This window comes from Mustela nigripes, chromosome 2, assembly GCF_022355385.1.
Source record: "Mustela nigripes isolate SB6536 chromosome 2, MUSNIG.SB6536, whole genome shotgun sequence".
Classification (NCBI taxonomy): domain Eukaryota; kingdom Metazoa; phylum Chordata; class Mammalia; order Carnivora; family Mustelidae; genus Mustela; species Mustela nigripes.
Window position 1 is genome coordinate 92538750 of NC_081558.1, and position 24472 is coordinate 92563221.

Consider the following 24472-nt stretch of genomic DNA (forward strand, 5'->3'; position numbering starts at 1 on the left):
AATGAGAAATGGAGACACAAAGAAAAGAAAAATGAAAAGAGCATCCCTGAGCTGTGGGACATAACTTTAAGCAAACTAACATACTTATACATGGGAGAGGTGGGGGGATTTCAAATAAAGAATTTGTCAGGTCTTTGTCCCGAGTTCCTAGGACAAAGCTGCTAAATACTTAGAACTTACCAAATGATAAGAACATCTTTATTTTTCACGGTGGGCTCCTGGGACCATGCCCCCAATTTTTAGTAATGAGGTGACTCATTAATGGTCGGTCCCTGGATAGTACTTGCTATGTCAAAAAGGCCAACTATGTGATTAGAAGTTAGGTCTTTCAGCCAGGTGATATCAACCTGGGGATGGAACCTAGAAATGGAGTTCAGTCATATGGACAATGATTTAATCAAGCATGCCTACCTAATGAAACCCAATAAAAACTCTGGACACTGAAGCACAATGATGGGCTGGAAGGGTTCCATGCCCTGAGAATAGGAAGCTCCGTGTCTCAGACCTTCTCAGAGTTTTCCCTCTGCATCTCTTGTTTAGCTGGTCCTGACTTGTATCATTTATAATAGAATAGTAACCATAATGTCGTATTTGCCTCATTTCTTTGGGTCACTTAGGCAACTTGTTCAACCTAAGGGGGTAGTGGAAACCCCCAACTGTATAGTCAGTTGGCCAGAAGTGTGGATGGTGTAGTCAATAGTGAGAGAAGTCTTGTGAAGGACTGTGCCCCTAACCTGTGAAATCAGTACCGATTCTGGATAGCTAGTACTGGAATTGCATTGCAGGGGAATAGAAAAATTATTTGAAGATATAATAGCCCCAGATTTTCTATATTTGTTAAAAACTATAAACTCAAATCCAAGATAATCAAGAAACCCAAAGCACAAGAAAAGCAAAGAAAACTATACCAAGTCACATCACAATAAAGTAGTTCAAAACCAGTAATAAAGAGAACATTTGAATAGCAGCCAGAGAAAATAGTCACATTTCATAAAGTAGAACAAAGGTGAAGATAAAAGTAGATTTCATGTTGGAAACAGTCCAAGTCAGAAACATTGGAGCAACATCTTTAAAATACTCAAAGAAATAGCTATCGACTTAGAGCACCATACCCAGTGAAAATATCTTTTAAAAATGGAAGTGAGTTAAAGAATTTTTTGGACATAGCAAAGCTGAAAGAATTCATCACCATCAGAAATGCAGTATAAGAAATGTATTTGGGTTGGGGGGAAGGTGTTCAGTCAAGGAAGAAAATAATGCCAGATGGAAATACAAATTTACATAAAGGAAAGAAAATCTCCAGGAATGGTAACTAAATGGATAAATGTATATGATTTCTTATTATTCAGATATCTTTAAAAGATAATGATTTAAGCAAAACGTACCGGTGTTTTGTGGTGATTATAACATATGCCTAAGTTAAAGTTAGCTTAAAGTCAATTTGACAATAGCTTAAAGTCCAGGAGAAGAAAAATGGGAAATATACAATTGTGTGGTTCACATATTATCCATGAAGTGGTATAATACCACTTGAAAATAGATTGTAATAAGTTAAAGATGTACCTCTACTCTCTGACACAACCATTGAAATAACAGTTATAGCTAAACCCCCCCAAAAAAGTTTAAATAAAATAGAAGTTATAAATAATACTCAGTGAACTCAAAAGGAGGCAGGAAAGGAAGGGGAAAAGGGGAACAAAGAATGAATAAGACAGCGGCACCTGGGTGGCTCAGCTGTTAAGTGTCTGCCTTCGGCTCAGGTCATGCACCCAGAGTCCTGGAATCCAGCCCCACATCAGGCTCCCTGCTCAGCAGGGAGTCTTCTCTTCCTTCTGCCCGTCACCCTGCTTGTGTTTCCTCTCTCTCTGTGTCTCTCTCTGTCAAATAAATAAATAAAATATTTAAAAAAAAAAAAAAAGAATGGATGGGACAAACAAGGTGATAGGCCTAAACTTAACCATATCAATATCAATAACACATTAAATGTAAGTGATGTGAATACTCTCAAAAGGCAAAGATTAGACAAGAAAGTAAGACCCAAGTATATGTTGCCTGAAAGAAATGTGCTTTAATTATAAAGACATAAGTAGATTAAAAGTAAAAGAAGAAAAAGAGAGATAGCATGCTAACACTAATCAAAAGAAAGCTCTTACAAATAAATGGAAAGACATACTGTGTTCATGGATTGAAAGACTTAACATTGTTAAATGCCCATTCAACCCAGAATAGTCTGTATAGATCAGTTCAAGTTCTGTCAAAATCCAAATGGTCCCCTTCCCCCATCTCCTGGCAACCCTATTCTATTCTCTGCTTCTGTGAGTCTGTTTTGGATACCTCATGTAAGTTGAATCATGAAGATGTTGTTCAATGGATATGGTTTTAATTATGAAAGGGAAATAAATTCTAGATATCTGTTGTACAACATAGTGCATAAAGTTAACAGTGCTATATTGTGCAGCTTAAAATATGTCAAGAGGATAGATCTCATGTTAGTATTCTACCAAAACAAACAAACAGACAAAAGGAAAAAAAGTACAAGGAAACTTGGAGGTGGTAAATATGTTATTACCTTAATTGTGGTAATGTTTTCTTGGGTATACACAGATGTCCAAACTCTTCAACCTGTATATATTAAATATGTACAGTTTTTGTGTATTGCTTATTCCCCAGTAAAGTTTAAAATTACCAGTTGCAATTTTTGCATAAATATGAAAAACAATTCTAAAATTCATATGGAATTTCAAAGGACCTGGAATAGCCAAAACAACCCTGAGAAAGGAGAACAAAGTTGGAAGTTTCACATATCCTAACTTCAAAATATATTACAAAATATATTACAAAAATATATTACAAAACTACAGATTGTTGCACGTATACTCAGATGATTTGTATCCATTCCCAACACAGTAGGGAAAGGATGATCTCTTCAATAAATGGTATTGGGATAATTGGATATCCGCATGTAAAAGAGAGAAGTTAGATTCTTATCTCACTCCACGTGCAAAAATGAATTCAAAAGGGTTTAAAGACCTAAACCTAAGACCTGAAACTATAAAACTCCTAGAAGAAAACAGAGAAGGAAACCTTCATGACCCTTTGGCAATGGCTATGACCAAAAAAGCATAGGCAGCAAAAGAAAAACTATACAAATGGGACTACATCAAACTTTAAAACAGCAAAGGGAAGAGTGTAGTAAAAGGCAGTCTATAGAATGGGAAAAAAAATACTTGCAAACATATCTGATATTGTGTTAATATCTATAATATATAAAGAACTCCTACAACTCAATAAGAGCAGCAGTAAAAATAACCAGATATTTAAATGGGCAGGGACTTGAAAAGACATTTCTCCAAAGAAGTTGAAATGTCTAACAAGCATACGAAGAGATGTTCAACATGGGAATGCAAATCAAATCACAGTGAAATATCACTTCACACCTGTTAGAATGTTGTTGGTTTTTTTTTTACCATAGAAACCATTTTATTTTTTTAATTAAATTTATTTATTTTCAGCATAACAGTATTCATTATTTTTTCACCACACCCAGTGCTCCATGCAATCCGTGCCCTCTATAATACCCACCCCCTGGTACCCCAACCTCCTACCCTCCCCCGCCACTTCAAACCCCTCAGATTGTTTTTCAGAGTCCATAGTCTCTCATGATTCACCTCCCCTTCCAATTTCCCCCAACTCAAAAAAAACAGCATTGGTGAGGATATGGAGAAAATGGAACATTTGTGCACAGATGGTGGGAAGGTAAAAGGGTGTAACTTCTATGAAACTAGTATGGAAGTTCCTCAAAAAATTTTAAAATAGAGCCACCATATGACCTAACAGTACCACTGTGGGGTATATACCTAAAAGAATGGAAAACCATCTCAAAGAGCTATTTGTATTCCATGTTCATTGAGCGTTATTCACAATAGCCAAGAATTAAAAGCAACCTAAATGTCCATCAGTAGATGGATGGATAAAGAGAATGTGGCATATACATATAATGGAATATTAATCTGCCTTTAAAATAAAAGGAAATTCTGTTATATTCAACAGCATGGATAAAATTTGAGAACATTATGCTAAGCGAAATAAGCCAGTCACAAAAAGACTGTTACTGTACTGTCGCACTTATATGGGGTATCTGAAGTAGTCAGACTCCTAGGAAAAAGAAAAGTAATTGCCAGAAGCTGGGGGAGAGTGTGTGGGAAGTTGTTGTTTGGTGGGTATGGAGTTTTGATCATTTGGGATTGGGGTGGGAGGGATCTGTTGTACAACAATGTACAAGTTGTTGACAATATTGTACTATATACTCAAAATTGTTGGATGAATTTTATGTTACATGGCATTTTTTTCTGCAAAAAGAACAGAAAGCTGGATGGCTATATTAATACAGACAGAGTAGTTTTTAAAGCACATAATACTGCTAAGTAAAGATAAACGGATCAGTTCATCAAGAATGTAACAACTCATGAAGAATGTAACAAAAATTATAAGGAGATCAATTCATCAAGAATATAAAAACTTGTAAAGAATATAAAAACATGGGAGCACCTGGGTGGCTCAGTCATGAATGTCTGCCTTCAGGTTGGGTCATAATGCCAGAGTCCAAGGATCAGCTCCTCATCAAGTTCCCTCCTCAGAGGGCAGCCTGCCTCTCCCTCTCATTCTTCCTGCTTGTGTTCCCCCTCTCGCTGTCTGTCTGTCTCTCTCTGTCAATAAGTAAATAAAATCTTAAAAAAATATATAACAACATGACAATTCAAAATGCTTATGTACTGTATAACAGACTTTCAAATGCATGAAGCAAAATCTGATAGAACTTCATGAGTACATTCACAATTATAATTGTAGATTTCCATGTGCTGTTCTCAGTAATGAACAAGCTGAAGAAAAATCAATAAGGATGTAGAACATTTAAACAGCACTATCAACCAACTTGACCTAATTGACATTTATATTACACTTTACCAAACAACAGTAGAATACACATTCCTTTAACATGTACACAGAATATTTACCAAGATAAACCATATTCTGGGCCATAGAAAATCTCCATAAAAATTCAAAATTCAGCTCATAAAGTATTTCTTTTACTTTAATGGAATTAAATTAGAAATAATAAAAGATTTCCAGAAAATTTCTAAATATTTGATAACTAAATAACACTTTTAAATAACCCATGAGTCAGAGAAGAAATGAAAAGGAAACAAATATCTTGAACTGAATGAAAACGAAAACACAGCATGTCAAAATTCATGAGATGCTGCTTAAAGCTGTGTTTAATAAGTGAGCTTAGAAAGTTTACAAATAACATGATCAGTATATAAAAATCAATTTTCTTCCTACATACTAGCAACAAACAATTAGAAATTGAAATTTTAAAAATACCGTTTATAGGGGCACCTGGGTGGCTCAGTGGGTTAAGCCGCTACCTTCAGTTCAGATCATGATCTCAGGGTCCTGGGATCGAGCCCCACATTTGGCTCCCTGCTCGGCTGGGAGCCTGCTTCCCCCTCTCTCTCTTCCTGCTGCTCTGCCTACTTGTGATTTCTGTCTGTCAAATAAATAAAATCTGTAAAAAAAAAATACCATTTATAATACCACCTCAAAATATTAAATACTTAGAGATGAATCTGACAAAAGATGTGCAATACCTGCACACAAAATAGAGCAAAACATTGATGAGAGAACTTAAAATATGATTTATATAAATGGAGGGGGCACCTGGGTGGCTCAGTCAGCTAAGCCTCTGCCTTCAGCTCCGGTCATGATCCCTGGGTCCTGGGATCAAGCCCCACATCGGCCTCTGTGCTAGGTGGGGAGTCTGCTTCGCCCCCGCCCTGCCTGCCTCTCTGCCTGCTTGTGATCTCTGTCAAATAAATAAATAAAATCTTTAAAAAAAAAAGATAAGCACCACAGTATGAATATTACAATCAGGTTTCACAGATGGCTGCTAAAATTGGGGCATCTTGGTGGCTCAGTCAGTTAAGATTCTGCCTTCAGTTCAGGTCATGCTGCCAGAGTCCTGGGACTGAGCCCTGCATCAAGCTCCCTGCTAAGTATGGAGTCGTCTTCTCCCTCTTTTTCTACCATTCTTCCCTGCTTGTGCTACCTCTCTCTCTCTCTCTCTGTCTCTCTCAAGTAAATAAAATCTTTTTTAAAAAGTGACTGCTGAAATATGTGGGCAAAAATTTGCCAAGAAACAAAATATTGGCAGTCTTAAAATATATCCCCCCACAATATTTATTAATTATTAAGGGAGAATAATAACTGTATGGTGAAGAACCCAGAAGTTCCCATTTCAGCCAAGTGTGTTCAAACTTAACTCTACAAGATATAAGACATACCGACATCACATAGTCTTGTAGGACTGTAAAGCGCACAATACCACTTATGTAGTATAACTGCCGAAAATGTATAATCTTAATCTAATCATGAGGAAACATCAGACAAAACCATGTTGAAAAAGTCTACTGACTAGAACTCATTAAGAGTGTCAGAATCATGAGGGGTGCCTGGGTGACTCAGTTGGTTATCCATCTGACTCTTGATTTCAGGGTTGTGAGATCAAGCCTCGCATCAGGCTCCATGCTGAGCATGAAGCCTGATTAGGTCTCTCTCTCTGCCTCTCCCCATTTATGCTCTCTCTCTCTCTCTAAAAAAGTGTATTTTAGGATTATGAAGTACAAGACTGAGGAACTGTAGAAGATTGGGAGAAACCAATGAGGCACAAGAGCTAAATGCATCAACAAAAGGCAACCTATAGAATGGGAGAAGATATTTGCAAATGACTTATCAGATAAAGGGCAGGTATCCAAAACGTATAAAGAACTTAGTAGTCTCAACACCCAAAAAACAAAAAATCCAGTCATGAAATGTACAGAAGACGTAAATAGACATTTCTCCAAAGAAGACATACAAATGGCTAACAGACAGATGAAAAAATGCCCAACATCACTCCTCATAAGAGAAATACAAATCAAAACCACAATGAGAAACCACCTCATACTGGTCAAATGGTTAAAACCAACAACTCAGGGGCACCTGGGTGGCTCAGTGGGTTAGGCCGCTGCCTTGAGCTCAGGTCACGATCTCAGGGTCCTGGGATCGAGCCCCGCATCAGGCTCTCTGCTCAGCGGGGAGCCTGCTTCTCCCTCTCTCTCTGCCCGCCTCGCTGCCTACTTGTGATCTCTCTCTCTCTCTCTGTCAAATAAATTAATGAATAAAATCTTTAAAAAAAAAAAAAAGAAAAGAAAAGAAAAACTTTAAAAAAATACCTAACAACTCACTAAACAACAGATGTTGGTGGGGATGTGGAGAAAGCGGAACCCTCTTTTACTGTTGGTGGGAATGCAATTTGGTACCACCATTCTGGAAAATAGTATGAAGGATCCTTAAAAAGTTAAAAATAGAACTACCCTATGACCCAGCAATTGCACTACTAAGTATCCATCCAAAGGATACAAAAATACTGATTCAAAGGGGGCACATGCACCCCAATGTTTGTATTGGCAATGTCCACAGTAGCCAAAATAGAGCCCAGATGTCCATTGACCGGTGAATGGATAAAGAAGAAACGGTCTATATATATGATGAAATACTACTCAGCCATAAAAAAGAGTGAAATCTTGCCATTTGCAATGACATGGATGGAACTAGAGGGTATTATGCTAAGCAAAATAAGTCAGAGAAAGACAGGTACCATATGATTTCACTCACATGTGGAATTTAAGAATCAAAACAGATGAACATAGGGGAAGGGGAATTAAAATAGGATAAAAAGAGGGATAAAAATCACAAGAGACTCTTTACTATAGGAAACAAACAGGGTTGCTCAAGGGGTGGGGGATGGGGGGTAACTGGGTGATTGTCATTAAGGAGAACACTTGTAATGACCGCTAGGTGTTATATACAACTGATGAGTCACTAAATTCTGCCCCTGAAACTAATAATACACTATATGTTAACTAAATTTAATTTAAATTAAAACAATTTTTAAAAAAGAACTAAATGTGGTGTAGAATCCTGGAACAGAAAAAGACACTAAGAGAAAAGCTGGTAACATTTGAATGATGTTTGTAGGTTTACTTTTGTGTCTGTGTTCACTTCCTGGCTTTGATCATTGTACTATGGTTTGTAAGTTGTTACCATTACGGGAAAAGGGCATAGAAAATCGCTAATATTTTTGTAACTTTCCCTAAGTCTTAAATTATTTCCAAATAAAAGGTTAAATAGGAGGTCCATTGGTTTGAGACCACGTTGGTAGATATGGACAGTTAACTGTTCTGAAGAATCAAAGAAAAGAGGTATAACTGATGTCTGCCCATTTATGCCAATTAATAGCTTATATCCATGTTGCCGTTGCTGTTGCCTCTGGTTATTAAATTAACAGTAATTATTTCCAGTAGTTTCTCTAGGCTCATTCAAAGTGCTTTAAAAATCTTATTAGAGGGGTTGCTCAGTGGGTTGAGCCTCCGCCTTCAGCTCCGGTCATGATCTCAAGGTTCTGGAATCAAGCCCCAGGTCAGGCTTTCTGCTCAGCAGGGAGCCTGCTTCCCCTGCCACCTCACTCTCTCTCTGCCTGCCTCTCTGCCTACTTGTTCTCTCTCTCTCTCTCTCTCTCTCTCTGTCAAATAAATAAATAAATAAAATCTTTTTTTTTAAATCTAATTAGAAAATAAAAATGTTATTTCATGGTTTTAATATTCTAATAGTCTTCCATGAGAATAAAATAGCAGATTTTAAAATAAAAATAAAATCCTAAATTGAAAATAGATTTGTCCACACAGTTATTTTGAAGGACATTAGCTGACTCCCACAATTGAACAGATTTCAAACTTAGCTACATGGCTATTTTTCTCCCTCAGAAACTTCCCAAATCTCTAGGTTAAAAAAAGAATCGTTGTAGTTAGCTTATATCTTACCATCTTTTCTGTGTAAATTTCTCTTAACAACCCCTATCCCAGAATCTGTAGGGTGAGTTTCCCTGACATGCCTTGACATGTTAAAATTACTATACATACCCCTAAGATACATGATTCATAAATCACCAAATAGTAGCTAAATTAAAATGTTAATGCTTTATTAAAGTATACTAGCATATCAAAAGCACACCTAAGTATGCTTGTAATAAAACTTTAATGTAATAAAGTGTTAAATTTTATTTTATTTTATTTTATTTTAAGATTTTATTTATTTATTTATTTGTCAGACAGAGATCACAAATAGGCAGAGAGGCAGGCAGAGAGAGAGGAGGAAGAAGCAGGCTCCCTGCTGAGCAGAGAGCCCAATGCGGGGTTCGATCCCCGAATCCCAATCCCCGGACCCTGGGACCACGACCTGAGCCGAAGGCAAAGGCTTTAACCCACTGAGCCACCAGGCGCCCCTAAAGTGTTAAATTTTAAATGCTTTAAAAAGAGCAGGTTCTGGGGCGCCTGGGTGGCTCAGTGGGTTAAGCCGCTGCCTTCGGCTCAGGTCATGATCTCAGAGTCCTGGATCGAGTCCCGCATCGGGCTCTCTGCTCAGCGGGGAGCCTGCTTCCCTCTCTCTCTCTCTGCCTGCCTCTCCATCTACTTGTGATTTCTCTCTGTCAAATAAATAAATAAAATCTTAAAAAAAAAAAAAAAAAAAGAGCAGGTTCGCACAACTGGCTAATTATTCTACAGGAAGGAAAAATTCTTTTCAAGTGTTAGTTTTTCTTTTTATTTTGCTCTTTGGTATGTTTATTTATTTCGTTTTGGTTTTAATCTTCTTCAGGATGTGGTGGATACACACCCTGGCCTCACGTTCCTGAAAGATGCTCCAGAATTCCACTCCCGCTATATCACCACTGTAAGCTGAGTCTTCTTTTTTCTTAATAGAGATCTATAAGTCTCCTTTGTGCAGGCTTTCAGATATCTATGCAAAAAGTAACCTGAGCTATAATGATTATTTTAAGTGGGAGGAAGGTACAGTAAAATTGAATTAGTTATTTGTATCTACTTTCCTTCTTATTAAGTACCAGTGTATACAGAATTAGAGTAATATATTCATTCTGTCTGGTCTTATGAGGTACACTCTTTGCTTTGTTATTAATAATGATACTCAGTTGATATTGAGCATTTACAAACAGCCTTTCCCAGAAAAGGATGTATCTCAAATTTAGAACTAGAAGTGGTAATGAGAAATAGCTTATATATAATCAGAAAAAAAAAAAAAGAATTTAACATAGCATAATCACACTCTCCCATTTTGTGAGGTGTTCCCATGCCCTGTTTCTGTGGCATGGCCTCCTTTGACCAGTCACAGTCAAGGCATGAAGTCAGAGCACACCAGCCTGTGGTGCACATTGCAGCCGTGTCCAGCATTCTTTGCCCTAGCTCCCAGATTATCTCTGCAGGAATTCCAGAGGTGAGCCCCAGGACAAACCCATCCATCACAGCCACACTCAAGTGAGTTAGCCCTTGCGTCTGGCTCACACACCCTAATAAGATTACTGGGTGATCACCCCCAAGAAAAATCCTCTCATTCCTAGAGTACTTTTTGTTGGCTGTGAATTTATTGGATTCTGTCAAGTTACAGAATACTACCATTCTTTTTCTCCTTTCAGAACTTCATTCTTGGCTTTTACATTGGCTCTCTGTTGTAAAACTTTGTAAGTCTTTCTTTGAGCCAGAAGGTGTCACTGTCTTCTAAGACTATCTCAGAAGTGATATTTGCCTGTGAAGCACACCACTACTGTTGTGAAGTGCTGCCACAGTCACCCTGGTGCAGTCACCCTTGTTTCTCACTTGGATTACTTCTACTTGGTCTCCCTGCTTACACCTTCATTGCCCTACAGTGGTCTCCACAAAGCAGAGTAATCCTTTGAAAATGTAAGTCTGTTCATGTCACTCCTCTGTTCAAAGCCTCCAGTTGCTTCCCATCTCACTCAGAGGAAAAGCCAGAGTCCTTGCTAAGACTTCCCATAATCCCCCCACCACACACACACACACACACACACACACACACACCACCCCCCCCCACCCCCACAACCTCTGTGCTCTCATCTCTCCTGTTACCCTGCCCCTCACTTACTGTGCTTTGCTCACAACTGCATCCTCTCTGTTACTGGAACACACTAACTCCACTTCTGCCTCAGGTGCTTTTCACTTCTTTCCTCTGCCTGAAATGCTCTCTGCAGATACCCACATGACTTCTTCCTTTATTTACTTCATTCCAACTGTGCATTCAGAAATTCCCTTATTAGTGAGGCCTTCCCTAAACACCCTTTACCTTCTTCATCCTTCTTTTCCCTCTGTCCCCTCCCCCTACACTCTCTATTCATTTGTTCTACCTTATTTTTCTTCTCAGATTTTATATCATATAATATTTTAAAGCTTAAAATCTCCTTCTCTATGATAGAAATTCCACTGAAGCAGGGAATTTGTCTATGTTTTTCACTACAGTATCTCCAATAACTAGAATAGTGCCTAGCGCATATTAGATAAACAGTATGTATTGAATAAATAAATGAAATTATCCATGCTTAAGAATCCTACACATTGACTCTGGCTTAAACTCCATAGGGAATTACTGAGTTCTGATTGTTGATTGTTCTGTAAATTCAGGGCATGTTAACAGCGTAATTGAGAAACTTAAGAGCTAGAAAAGATCCTAGAGAGAATCCAGCCCAACCCTCTACAAATTCAGAAAATACTCTGTATAGAGGAACTTGTTATTAGAATTTATTCTTAGAAAAGATGTTAAATAGCAGAATTTTAAGATAGAGATAAATTTTCTGTTTCTACACTTTTTATTTTGGTATTTGTTAAAGTACCTTGGACCCATGATGGTCTGTATCATCTAGCAAGTGGTCCCCAGGAATTTATAATTTCAGGGTGAAAAGCCATGAAACAATTTTGTTCACATATAATTCACATTTTCCTAGAAATTCTATTATGTTAATCATTAAACAACTAAATTGGTCAATTAACAATATAATTAATTATCTCTGCTGACATATATTCATGGTCTTTGCATATTATTTATATTTTTAAAACTCACACTCTGTTATTATTATGCTTTTTTATCCTCAATTCACAAAAATAAATCCATTACCCAGAAATAATTACTAAATTGTAAAATACTTGGGATGAAATATTGATAATAGGGCAATTCAGAATAGCATCGTAACAAATAGTAAACAAGATCCCATTGAGAATATAGAATGTGAATCTCTGTGTACTAAGATAAGTGTATCTATTGTAATAACCTCGTAGTACCATCTGAAAAAGGAAAGTGCAAATAAAAAGTATTACATGAATATCTGGAAACAGGATTTTTTTTAAAGGTCTGGTTATTTTTTCTCCCTACTGCCTCTTCTGTTGTGAAATCTGGTCAAATAATAGTATGAAGTCATTGGAACTTGTGCATTACTTCAGAGCACAGTTTTTCTAGAGCAAATCAAAATAAGTTTTCTAGTATGAAATTAATGAATGTTGTTAATGGCACAAAAGCGAATGACAAAGACATCATTCTCTATCTTGTTCAGAGCAAAAACTGTTAAGTTCACACTTTCTTAGAAACTTAGCCTCAGAATTAAAGATAAATATCTTAGAAAAAGCAAAATTGATTAATCATTTGACCCTATCGAATGTTATATAATCTCAGTGGCATGTAGTATTAAACAATACATTTTTTTGTTGTTGGCATGCTAGAGTTCTTTTTATCAATTTCACTTTAGTCAGAAGAAACTACTGACACAAAGGATGACACAAATACTAGTTTTAGTGTGACACTCATATGGTGAAATTTGGGCAACTTTTATTTTCTGTTTATCACTGAAAAACCTATGACTTAGGAAAAGACTTTTCATTTGTTTGTTTAGTTAATTATTTTGTCAGCTATTTCCAGACTGGAAAGACAGAGCCCCAACTATGCATACAGCAAAAAGAATATCACCACCCATATAAGAGAATGCACCTAAAGTTACTCCATATTCTCCTTTATTTCCAGAGACAAGTTGGCATTTAAGAAATAGGTCCCTTGATACTGAATGAAAATGAAAATTGGAAATACTAACAAATTAAAGCCCTTGAATTTGCAGTTTTGCATGCTGTGTAAAGAAATTACCAGTGAATAAAAGACTGCTTATCCTAGCTGGCATATGCTGACTTTTTTGAGGAAAGAGGTGCTCATGTGAGTTTTTAAAATGAACAATGAGATTGAAAATACTTCTTTGTGACACTGGTAATGGCAGCAAAGACATTTCTCTGGCGTGCTCAGATGGTATCTTAGTGATAGCTTCAGTGTCTTCATTGGCCTGAAGCCATCACTTTAGGCTGAAATGCCAGGATTTTAATTGTTGAAGACAAGGTACTGATATTTCTTGAGATGACTAAACTGTGGTGGAGACTGCTCATCACCAACAACTTGGCTCTTTCCCCTTTAGAACTTTTCCTCTTGATAGAGAAAGGAGGAAATTTGTATTAGATAGACTTTTTTTTTTTTTTTTTAAGTCCAAATTCTGCAGAGAACCATGGAGAAATACTTTTTGGAGCCATACTAACCAGAGGGTGACCAGTCAAGAATCTTTTCACCATTCCCCGCCAGGTAGAAGAACCATGCTTCCAGCATTTGAGAATGTTCCTCTGCATAAATTACCTACAGTGAGCCATCTCTGTAATTTTTGTGCCCACATCCACTCCACTTGTCAAAACCTGTCTGACAGCTACCAAACACTTGCTCAAATTTCTGGTGACCTACACTTGTGAATTAGAGGTTTCCGGTTCAGTAGTTATAAGGAAAAAGAAAGGAAACTAATTTAAAATTCAGACTATCAAGGTGACTAGAGATCCCTTGGTAAAAAATTAGCAAATTTCGTTCCACTTATTGGTAATAAAGTTATTCTTACTATTAACAATTCTTTTTTAAAAATTTGCTATTTAAAAACTGGGATTAATTTCTTTTTTATTTACCTAAAAGTAGTAGAACAAAATTAGGGGGGAAAATCAAGGGTAGATGTAGAACCAAGCAGCCACATGTTTTCAACACTAGATGGTGCCCCTACTTCAGTAAGCTAAAATGCTGACTCAGTAATGTGGAAACCAATAAATGTGCTGATGAAGTGGGGCTACTGAATAGAGATTTAGACTATGGAAAAATGGACTACAAGTACATTTTTTCATATTATTAGATAAGTAAGTTAGCAGAGGCTAAAAGTAGAAAACGTTTAACAGTCAACATTTGTGAATTTTAAAAATTCTGTCAAAAAAAACAAAAAATGAATAACAAAATAAGCAAAAATAAATACAGATCAACGCTGTATCATTTTAAGTGTAACACAGTACCTCCATAAATAATACAAAATATTTGAGGCATATATAAATATAAAATTTTGGTAGCTAGGAAACTTAGATTTTAGATAAATTTATATTTAAAATCAAATACTAAGGATAAAAATATAATCATATTCAACATAGAAAATTTTGGTGTAATGATATGTTTTGAAATTGACTTTACTTGAGAGAGGAGACATGGAACTATGATAAATGGTATTCTTACTGTTTATTTTCTATATATAATTTTTGTGCTAAAAATCCTCCATCTTTTTTTTTTTCTCCATCTTTTTTATATGAACTTTGACACATGAGGTAATGAGCACTGGGTATTATATAAGACTGATGAATCACTAACTTCTACCATACAAATTAATTGTATGTTAATTAATTGGTTTTAAATTTTAAAAATAAAATTAAAAATTTCTGAAACCAGTAATACATTATATGTTAATTGGATTTAAGTTTAAAAAAAAAATACACTGTTGAGTAAGATACCATGAGTTTGAACTGCATGGACCACTTATATGCAGATTTTTTATAGCACTGTAAATATATTTTCTCTTCCTTATGATTTTCCTAATATTTTCTCTAGCTTGCTTTATTATAAGAATACAGTATATATAGTACATATATAATATACAAGATATGTGTTAATCAACTGTTTACATAATTCATAAGGCTTCCAGTCAACAGTAAGCTATTAGTAGTTAAGTTTGGGGAAGTCAAGTTATAGTGGATTTTCAACTGTACATGGCTGGGGGTTGGTACCCCTACCCCATGAAATCTTGCCGTTTGCAACAACACTAATTGACTTTGAAGACATTATGCTAAATGAAATAAGTCAGAGACAAATATTACATGATCTCTCTCATATGTGGAATCTTAAAAAATAAAACCAAGATAAAGAAAACAGATTGATGATTGCCAGAGGCAAAATGGTTGGAGAGTCAAAAGGTATAAACTTCCAGTTATAGAATAAGTAATAATGGGGACGTAAAGTAGAAACATGGCGACTGTTGTTAATACTATATAGTACTATATAGTACTATGTATAATTAATACCATATATAATGTAGTAATATAAATATATTGCGCATTTGAAAGTTGCTAAGAGAGTAAATCTTAAAAGTTCTCATCACAAGAAAAAAAATCCATAACTCAGTATGGTGGCAGATGTTCAGGGGACTTTCTGCAGTGATTATTTTGCAATATGTACAAATATCAAATCATGTCTTACACCAAAAAGTGATATAATGTATATCAGTTATTTCTCAAATAAAAAAATATATCAAGCAATTGATACTGATACTCAGAGCACCATATCAAGCACTGGGTTGCAAGTCAAGAAAGAACTGGTACCTTGGAGTTTGGAGGTGATAATGGTCAAGTTGCACCAGTGTTTAGAATAACACCATAGGATGAACTGAAGGAGACTCACGTGACAGTTGAAGCACAGAAGACAGAGCTCTACCCCAGTGCCTGTTCTGACGCTTCCTGTGGAGTTAGCAGTTGAGCTAGATTCTGAAGAGTCAGGAATTAGCACTACTATAGGATATGGACAACTGGGCAGCAAAAATCTGGGCCATCATTCTGAGGATATGTTTTCCCTGCTCTGTTTGAGAATCACTCTCTTTGCTAAGGAATCCAGAAGGGGAATGGTGGTTTAGTCCCTCATTAGGCCTACTCTTTGGAGAGATGTCCAAATGTTTTCCCTTTTTTGTTCTTGCCCTAAAATAACTTTTAAAAAAGATCTAACCTTTTCCATGATAAAAACCACCAAGGATACAGGATTTCTATTAGATAATCAAAATCAAAGGCAAAGTGTCAAAAAAAAAAAAAAAAAAAGATTGCTTATGATGAGCACTTGTTGTTATATGTAAGTGATCAATCACTAAATTCTGCTCCTGAAACTGGTATTACCCTATATGTTAACTAACTAGAATTTAAATAAAACCTTGAAACCAAAAAGATATAATGCTTCATTTTGGAAGAAAAAAATAAAACTAGTGGGTCATAGGGAAATTAAATGTGTAGGCATAACCCCAGGTAAAACTGACTACGCTGTGGCCTCCTCCCTCCAGGATAGCAGCCAATCCTTCTCCAATCCTCCACTACACCCCAACAAACATGTCATCAATCTCAGACACATTTGCTACCCATTCCCTCCTCTCTCATCCTGTCCAGGGTCTTCTCCAGAGTTTCACATCTGTTATTGAACTCTTTAAACGCTAGCTAATAACAAAATTGCTCATGCCCAAGTAAGGACTTAGTATTAGAGATATCACAGATGTATTTGAGTTTCCAGAAAGAGTCTGGAAGACAAGAAGTCTTTAAGAGTCCAATGAATAAGGCTATAATAACCAGAATAAAGCCGTCTTAAATCATACCATGTTGGCAGCCATTCTTATGACCTATGAGTTAGTTGTTAAGCCAACCCAATGTGTATTTCCCACCTCATTTGCCTTCCTAAAATATTCACCCAATAAACACTGCTTGAATCAGGCATCACTATATAAGATGAGAGGTAAATAAAGTGACATCTAGGTAGCTGGGAAATGCAGGCCTGTGAGCAAAGAGTATCTTTATTATTCTTGGAATTATGAGGAATGTGGTGTGGATTTTTAAAATATCATTAGTTTTTATTAGAAATTACACTTTCCTTAATCAGAAAAACAAAACGTAGCTTAGTTCAGGAGACATTCGTAAGATGGCCTTTGGTGAAGTAATACATATCTTCAGTGTTTTTATTTTATTTGTTTCCTTTTGGAACCAGGTTATTCAGAGAATATTCTACACAGTCAACAGATCTTGGAGTGGAAAAATAACTTCGACAGAGATAAGAAAAAGCAACTTTTTGCAAGTATGTCTCTCATTAAAATTCATATATAAAGAACAAGTTAGGGATGCCAAGCTTCTGCCTTCAGGCTATGATACCAGGGTCCTGGGATCAGTCCACATCAGGCTTCCTGCTCAGCAGGGAGTCTGCTTCTCCCTTGGTCTGCAGGTCTTCCTGCTTGTGCGCTTTCTCTCTTCTCTCTCTCTCACAAATAAAATTTTTTTAATTTAAAAAAAAATAAAGAACAAGTTAAATAATATTCTTATTTCATTTAACAAATGTTTGAGAGCACTTTGGCTACTTTCAGTCATGAAGCATTTACCAAATACCTGGTGTTGGGGAGATCAAAGATGAATAACAAGGGATTTTTATATCAAGGTACATGGACTAAAAGAAAAGTGCACAGTCACATCTGATGAAAATTTCCACAGAAATGGGTAACAAATATGCAGGGAAGGCCTCACAGAAGGCCTGGCATGTGGTCTTAATCTTGGAGGGTATTGGAAGTTTATCAAAATAAAAAATTAGAAGGGGATTCCAGGTAAAGGGAGCAACATAAGCAAAGCCCCAGAAGCATGAAAGTGTCTGCAGTCAAAGAACAGTCTAAAGCAGCCAGTGGCTCTGCAGAGAGTAACCAGTGATACAGCTTCAGGGGTGAGATGGGCTGGGTTAGGAAAGGCGTTGCAAATGGAATAGAGGGGTTGCAACTTGATCCTTTCAGTAACAACTCTTTATCCAGCTCCTACTAGAGTAGAGAAAAATACTAAAAAGTCCTTTTAAGAAAGAATACTTTCCTTTCAATTATTTTATTTATTTTACCAAATAAGAGAGAAAGTGTATAGACCACTAGTGGGAGCCTTTTACCGAGATAATCCTCATGCCTGATTGTTCAAGCTTCCATTAACCTAAAGAAACAATTGTTCATACTTGAAAAGAAATATTTTATTTTCAATGAATCAAACTAAATGAAGCTTAGGCTAATAATACAACCTTATATACTCTTTATTTTTCCCTGTCTTCATCTGGGACAAAGTAATGAAGACTTGGCAAAATTAGCAGCCCATAATTCATATAAAAACCTTTTTTATTCCAAAATGAATAGTAGTTATCCTGCCTCTCTCATGGGATGGGATGGGTTGAGATGGCAGTAATTGCATAAAAGAGGCCTTCCACCTTAAGAATGGTAATCCCTCACATTCCTGAAGCACATTAGAGTTTGTAACAGTTTCTGGCTTTACTGTAATATATATATTTTTTTAATTGATAAAATTTGAGGTGCAGATATGGTTGAATGACTTAGATAAGATCTCACAGCAAGTAAATGGCCAGTCTGGAAACAGAAGTGTTCTTTTTAGGGCATCATTTAATTTTTCCCCCTCTTCCCTATCTCTCTCCCACTCTTCCTATTAGTACATTATTCATGAATGTATGCTCATGATTTATATGCTCATAAAGCATTCAAATAATATGAAAATATCTAGAATAATCAGCAGAAGTCACTGTCTACCTCTTCACCCTACAATTTCATTCTTTTTCCCAGAGGGAACCCATCCATACTATGGTTTTATTCCCTTATACGTATACATGGAGTAAACAGTTTTATTTTGTTTCTTTTTTTTTTTTTTAAAGATTCTACCCATTTATTTGACAGACAGAGATCACAAGTAGGCAGAGAGGCAGGCAGAGAGAGAGGAAGGGAAGCAGACTCCCGCAGAGAGCCCGATGCGGGGCTCGATCCCAGGACCCCGGGACCATGACCTGAGTCGAAGGAAGAGGCTCCAACCCACTGAGCCACCCAAATGCCCCAACAGTTTTATTTTGTATGGCTGCTTTTTTGAGGTGGTTTTTTTTAAGTATATGAGATAATTTTGTTAATTTGGGTTTTTTTTCTCCACTAACAGCATATCTTAACATTCTTTTCATTTCTATGCATATAAATCTTAACTGCTGCATCATCTATGGCGTGGCTCTACCATAACTAAATTATATATTCCCCTATAGAGGATGTTTAAGTTATTTTCAGGTTTTTCCTATTTGCAGTGATGCAGTAAATACCCTTATATTTTCCTTCTGTGTGTACGTAGGTAAGAATTTTTCTAGAATAGACTACTGGAGGGGAAATCCTGGATCAAATGGTATATGCATTTTCAGGTTTGTTTTTTTTTTTAAGATTGTTTATTTTTAAGTAATCTCTGCACCCAAAGTGGAACTCAGATGCACAACCCCAAAATCAAGAGTTGCACGCTCTACCAACTGAGCCAACCAGTAGCCCCAGTGTGGTTTTCAGTTTGATAGATCCTGCCAACTTAGTCTCCTGAAAATCTATACTAGTTCATACTTACACATTCATCAATAGCACAAGTTTTCTGTCTTTTTCATTTTCTGATAATCTGGTAGGCGAGAATGAGAACTCATTCTCAAGATTTGTTTTATTGTATGTATTCTCCTTTATACATGTTAAAGAGCATTTTATAAAATAAAACATTACAAGCAATGTTTGGAAAACAGAAAAATCGTATTTCATCACCCTAATACAACTAATAGTATTTTTGTATGTGTTCTTCTAGTCTCATATAAATGTGCAGATTTTAGGATTTTACAGAATTCTTATTATGTGTAATCTTAACCCATATTTTGCATTTACCACATCATGGTTTTCCTTTGTTTCTGTGGAGTCTTTATAATTTTTACTGGCAACAAAATCTTCCATTAAGACGTTTTACTATAATAGTTTATGTTCTCAACTTGCCAGAATTGGTTTCCCAGTATTTACATTTTGGAATATAATTTCTCATTGAAGCAATCTATCCGCGTTATGAAACAGTCACCTCTCTCCCTTGTAATATTTTTTACCCTGAATTCCATTTTATTTTCCAATAATATTGACACTTTTTTGGGTTAAGATATAGCTAGCATATATTTGTACTTTTTTAAAAACCGCCTTTTAAATTTTATTTTAGAGTTATCTCTTATGGATAGCGCATACCTAGATATGTTTTGGGGGGGTTGGTTTTTATACTCAATCTGAAAATACTTTAATATGGACACTTAATTCATTTACATTACTGTGATTGTTGATGTGTTTAATCTGATTTCTACCATCTCATTTTGTTTTTTCTATTTCTGAAGTTTTTTTATGGCTTCTTAAATCATTCTTTCTGAATCTTTCATTTCTGAAAACATCTTCATTTGTCTGCCCACTTGTATGATAATTACAAGAATTTTAAGAATTCTGGGCTCAAAATTATTGTTTCTGGTGTTTTCCATAGGGACACTCAGTCAGGGGAGCCCCAGTTTAATTTCCAGCACAGGACCCTGCAGCTCCATCCCTATGTCTTCTTTGCCAGGCCACCACACATCAGCACAATGCTATGTATAAGTCACCTTCACAGTAAACTTGATCTCATTACAAAGCCAAACCCTATATGTGGATTTCTACTCTACATAATAGAATAGATGCTCACTCTTCATAATTTTGGAAAGTTACAAGCAGTGTCAGCTTATGACCATGTAATTCAGCCTGTTGTCTAATTGTTCTGGCTTGCTAGTCTGGGACCTTTGATGGGCTACAATCTCCTTGGTAACAGTCCTTCCCTTTCCTTGCTTTTAAATCCTCCACTGCATCTAACCCTTTGCTAAGTGTAATACAGAACTCATAAATGCTTATAGATTGATCATTTGATTAAAGTTTGGAAGAGGTTCCTGATTTGGTACTCAAACCAAAAATTTTAATTCAATTTAAAATTAAACTTTACTAGACCATATAACGGCCAAAGCCGGTTTTCATAATTTTAAAATAAATTAATCTTTCTCTTCATACTATTTCAGACTCTAGCCCTTTTGGAAGAAGAGGAAGATATAAACCAAATCACAGATTACTTCTCCTATGAACATTTCTATGTTATTTATTGTAAATTCTGGGAACTAGATAGTGATCATGACCTCTACATCAGCCAGGCCGATTTATCTCGATACAATGACCAGGGTAAGTCTTTTACAAGTGTTAAAACTTAGCTATTTTGAAAAAGGCAAGAGTTATATGAATTGTTATATGAATGATAAATTCCCATTTCTTAAATTCTTTATCTAATCTGTCCTCTTTAATGAACCAAGAATTTTTAAGTGGGAATGGGTGAAGGTATCAATTTTTTATTTAGAAAGCAAGTATAGGAGAAGGGACTTACAGTAAGTAAACAATTAGAGTCTTTGTTTTGATTACTTGCTGAGTCTTTATAGTGATGTTTATTTTCTAATGATGAATTGAATAAGATTAATACCTATGTAAAATTTATTTGAAAGAGAATATATGTATACCCTTATAAATTTCCCATTTTACAGTGTTTATGAATAGCCAAGGATGAAAATGTTTCTAACTTGACATTGTTTTCCAGGAATCATAAAAACTTACTTTTTGGAATTTAGTTCCTGAGTAAGTATTTTCCCTGCAGATGAATTTTGAGTGCTTTCTTGTATCAGAAAGCAAAAATATCACATATCACATGATATTATCCCCTTTACTTCATTTTTACCAGTAGTAAACTTAGAAACTATTACCTGATGGTTTACTGTTCTTCACCAAGCACCAAAATACATTGACTTGTTTTTTTTCTCATAAGATTGTCCCTGATCTATTCTTAAATGTCTTCTCAAGCACTGCTGATTTTTAAAAAATCAGCCTTTAGCCTTTTAGATGTAGCAAAGTACAAACCTTAAACAAATGCGTTGAATTTCACTTCTGTTATTTAGTATATCTGTGATTAACCGTTTATATCTTAAGAAAAGGCTCATTCTATATGATGTCAAGTTTCATAGAACTTTCCATATATAAGAAAGAGTTCTACCTCTCAATTCTCAGGTCCCAACAACATATCAAGAGAAAATACTCATGTGTACTTGTTGATAAACAAGCAGTACTTGTTTAGTACTCTACCCCCTTGTTCAGGTAGTCATAACCTTCCTGTCACCAGAATAGCACAAAAATGGAAATATTCACAGGTGTATCAGGTCAGCTTTATTAGCTCTGCACCTTCTAATCACCAGTGACCAGATCATCTATGTTAACATGTGGCCATGCAAAACCTTACAGGTTCTAAATCATGCTCTCTGGCTGATATACCATAATTCTCACCAAGTCCCAAAATATTGTAGATATACACCTAGGCCCGCATGATGAAGGTGTCACTAAGACCACCTAATTGCCAGTGCACCTACCTGTCCTAAATGGGACAGCATGATCTTCAATTTTAGGCTAAACTATCCGAATTTTAAAAATACTTTTTTTTTTTAAATTAAGTCCCATGCCTTTCCTATACAGCTCTCTATTTGTCTATCTAGTACGAATTATTAACCCCATAAATCAATGTTCAACAAAGTATAGAAGGTCCTTATATAAGCTTTTTGGCCAGGCATGGCTCTACTGACCCCCATATTCCTAACATCTTCAGCCAAACTAATTTTACCTTGGGCTGACTGTACCTAACTCTGTGCAGAAGAATTAGATGCTGGTAGCTACTAACTCTCTAATGACTCATCCCTTGTTTCGAAATTGAGGTATACATGCCATTGCCTGGGGCACTTAAAAGAAAGATTCCTGTCCTTACCAAATCCATTGGTCTGAGCTGTACTGGCATATCCTTTCAGTTAAAAGTAAAGCCTTTGGTTATTTTGAACCAATAATGAGGTACACTGCTACAGATTCTCTAGGATCTATCATCAAAAGTAGTATACTGTCTAAAGCTATAATTGTGTCTCTGAGTAAAACCTACGATGGAATTTCTCAAATGATATGTTTTGTTATGTTTTGGACTTTTATGGAATAAGAATATTAGAAAAGTATGTTTCTGGTATGTTTGTGGTATCTTCTATGAAATTCTACTTGAAAGCATTTTCTGTTGTTTTACTCAAAGTCCCTTATATTACGAGCTGCCCTTGAATTTCATGATAGGATAAACTTTGTCTTGTTTTAGAGGAAAAGTTGTCTTATTGAATAAGAGGATCAATACAAATTCTATACGTTTTTGTCGTAGTTGTCCTGATGTTCAGAACTAATCTGGTACTCAGCTACGGTAATACATTCCAGCTATCAGGCATAATCATTTGCCTGTTCTTTTTTTTTTTTTTTTTTTAGTGACTGATTAATTGATTATGCCGCCTTAGATTCTTCAGAAATATAAATTATACATAGGTAAAAACTTAAATACTCCTAACCTCTCATTATTGAAGACTATTATGTTTTAGCTATGTTTTATGCTATTGAAAAGAAATTTGCCAAAAGTATTGCCTTTATGCAACATGTTTCTAACTCACTTTGTACCATTTTGTTTACATTTAGCTTCATCAAACAGAATTATTGAAAGGATATTCTCTGGGGCAGTAACAAGGTAAGAAAAAGCATCTGAGTTTAAAAATGAATTATGGATGTGGAACCTGAGTGGTTCAGTGGGTTAAATAAGCCTCTGCCTTTGGCTCAGGCCATGATCTCAGGGTCCTGGGATCCAGCCCCATGTTGGGCTCCCTGCTCAGCCAGAAGCCTGCTTCTCCCTCTCCCACTCCCCTTCCTGCTAACTCTTTAAGGAAAAATGAATAAATTCCAGGTAACACTTTAACAGTCTTATTTGAGCATGACTTCCTGCACACCATGGCTTCATACAAGACAGTAGTAATTCTTTAATTTATGGGCATTAGTCCATTAAATACAGGTAACAGTATTGGTGATTATTTGCATTCAAATTGGAAACCAGACTGCTTTCTTCTTACCTGCATAGGTCTTCTGGTTTCACCCCCCAGGCCTTTGCAAACAATATAGGCAATGGAAGGGATACTCTTTGTTAGGTTTCCAGACTTCTAATTTTTCTTTGATTTAATTTCCAAAGAAATATGTTGCTTTAGTGGCGCCTGGGAGGCTCAGTGGGTTAAAACCTCTGCCTTCAGCTCAGGTCATGATCCCAGGATCCTGGGATCAAGCCCCACATCAGGCTCTCTGCTCTCTGCTCTCTGCTCAGCAGGGAGCCTGCTTCCCCCAATCTCTCGGCCTGCCTTTCTGCCCCCTTGTGATCTCTGTCTGTCAAATAAATAAATAAAATCATTAAAAAAAAAAAAAAAAAGATGTTGCTTTATTTCTTAGTCTGTCATCCTACTAAATTTATCTGAGTGATTGCTTAGGAAACTTTATGACCATGTGTTTTCTTCAGGGGAAAAACAGTACAGAAAGAGGGAAGAATGAGCTATGCAGACTTTGTTTGGTTTTTGATCTCTGAGGAGGACAAAAGGAACCCAACCAGGTATGACTTTTTTTTTTTTTAAACTTAAAATCAATTAATTAACTTAACAGTATATTATT

The 24472-nt window shown here is 36.0% G+C and overlaps 1 protein-coding gene across 4 annotated transcripts in view; it reads left to right on the forward strand.

Annotated features, from left to right (window-relative positions):
* Positions 1-24472, forward strand: part of PPP2R3A (protein phosphatase 2 regulatory subunit B''alpha) — a 197413-nt gene that overhangs the window by 113823 nt on the left and 59118 nt on the right. For all 4 annotated transcript variants that reach the window (XM_059390965.1, XM_059390966.1, XM_059390968.1 and 1 more), the window contains 5 exons: positions 9754-9828; positions 17071-17157; positions 20962-21118; positions 23465-23513; positions 24324-24413. In XM_059390965.1, the coding sequence (XP_059246948.1) occupies positions 9754-9828; positions 17071-17157; positions 20962-21118; positions 23465-23513; positions 24324-24413 (458 nt within the window). The remainder of the gene's footprint in view (positions 1-9753; positions 9829-17070; positions 17158-20961; positions 21119-23464; positions 23514-24323; positions 24414-24472) is intronic.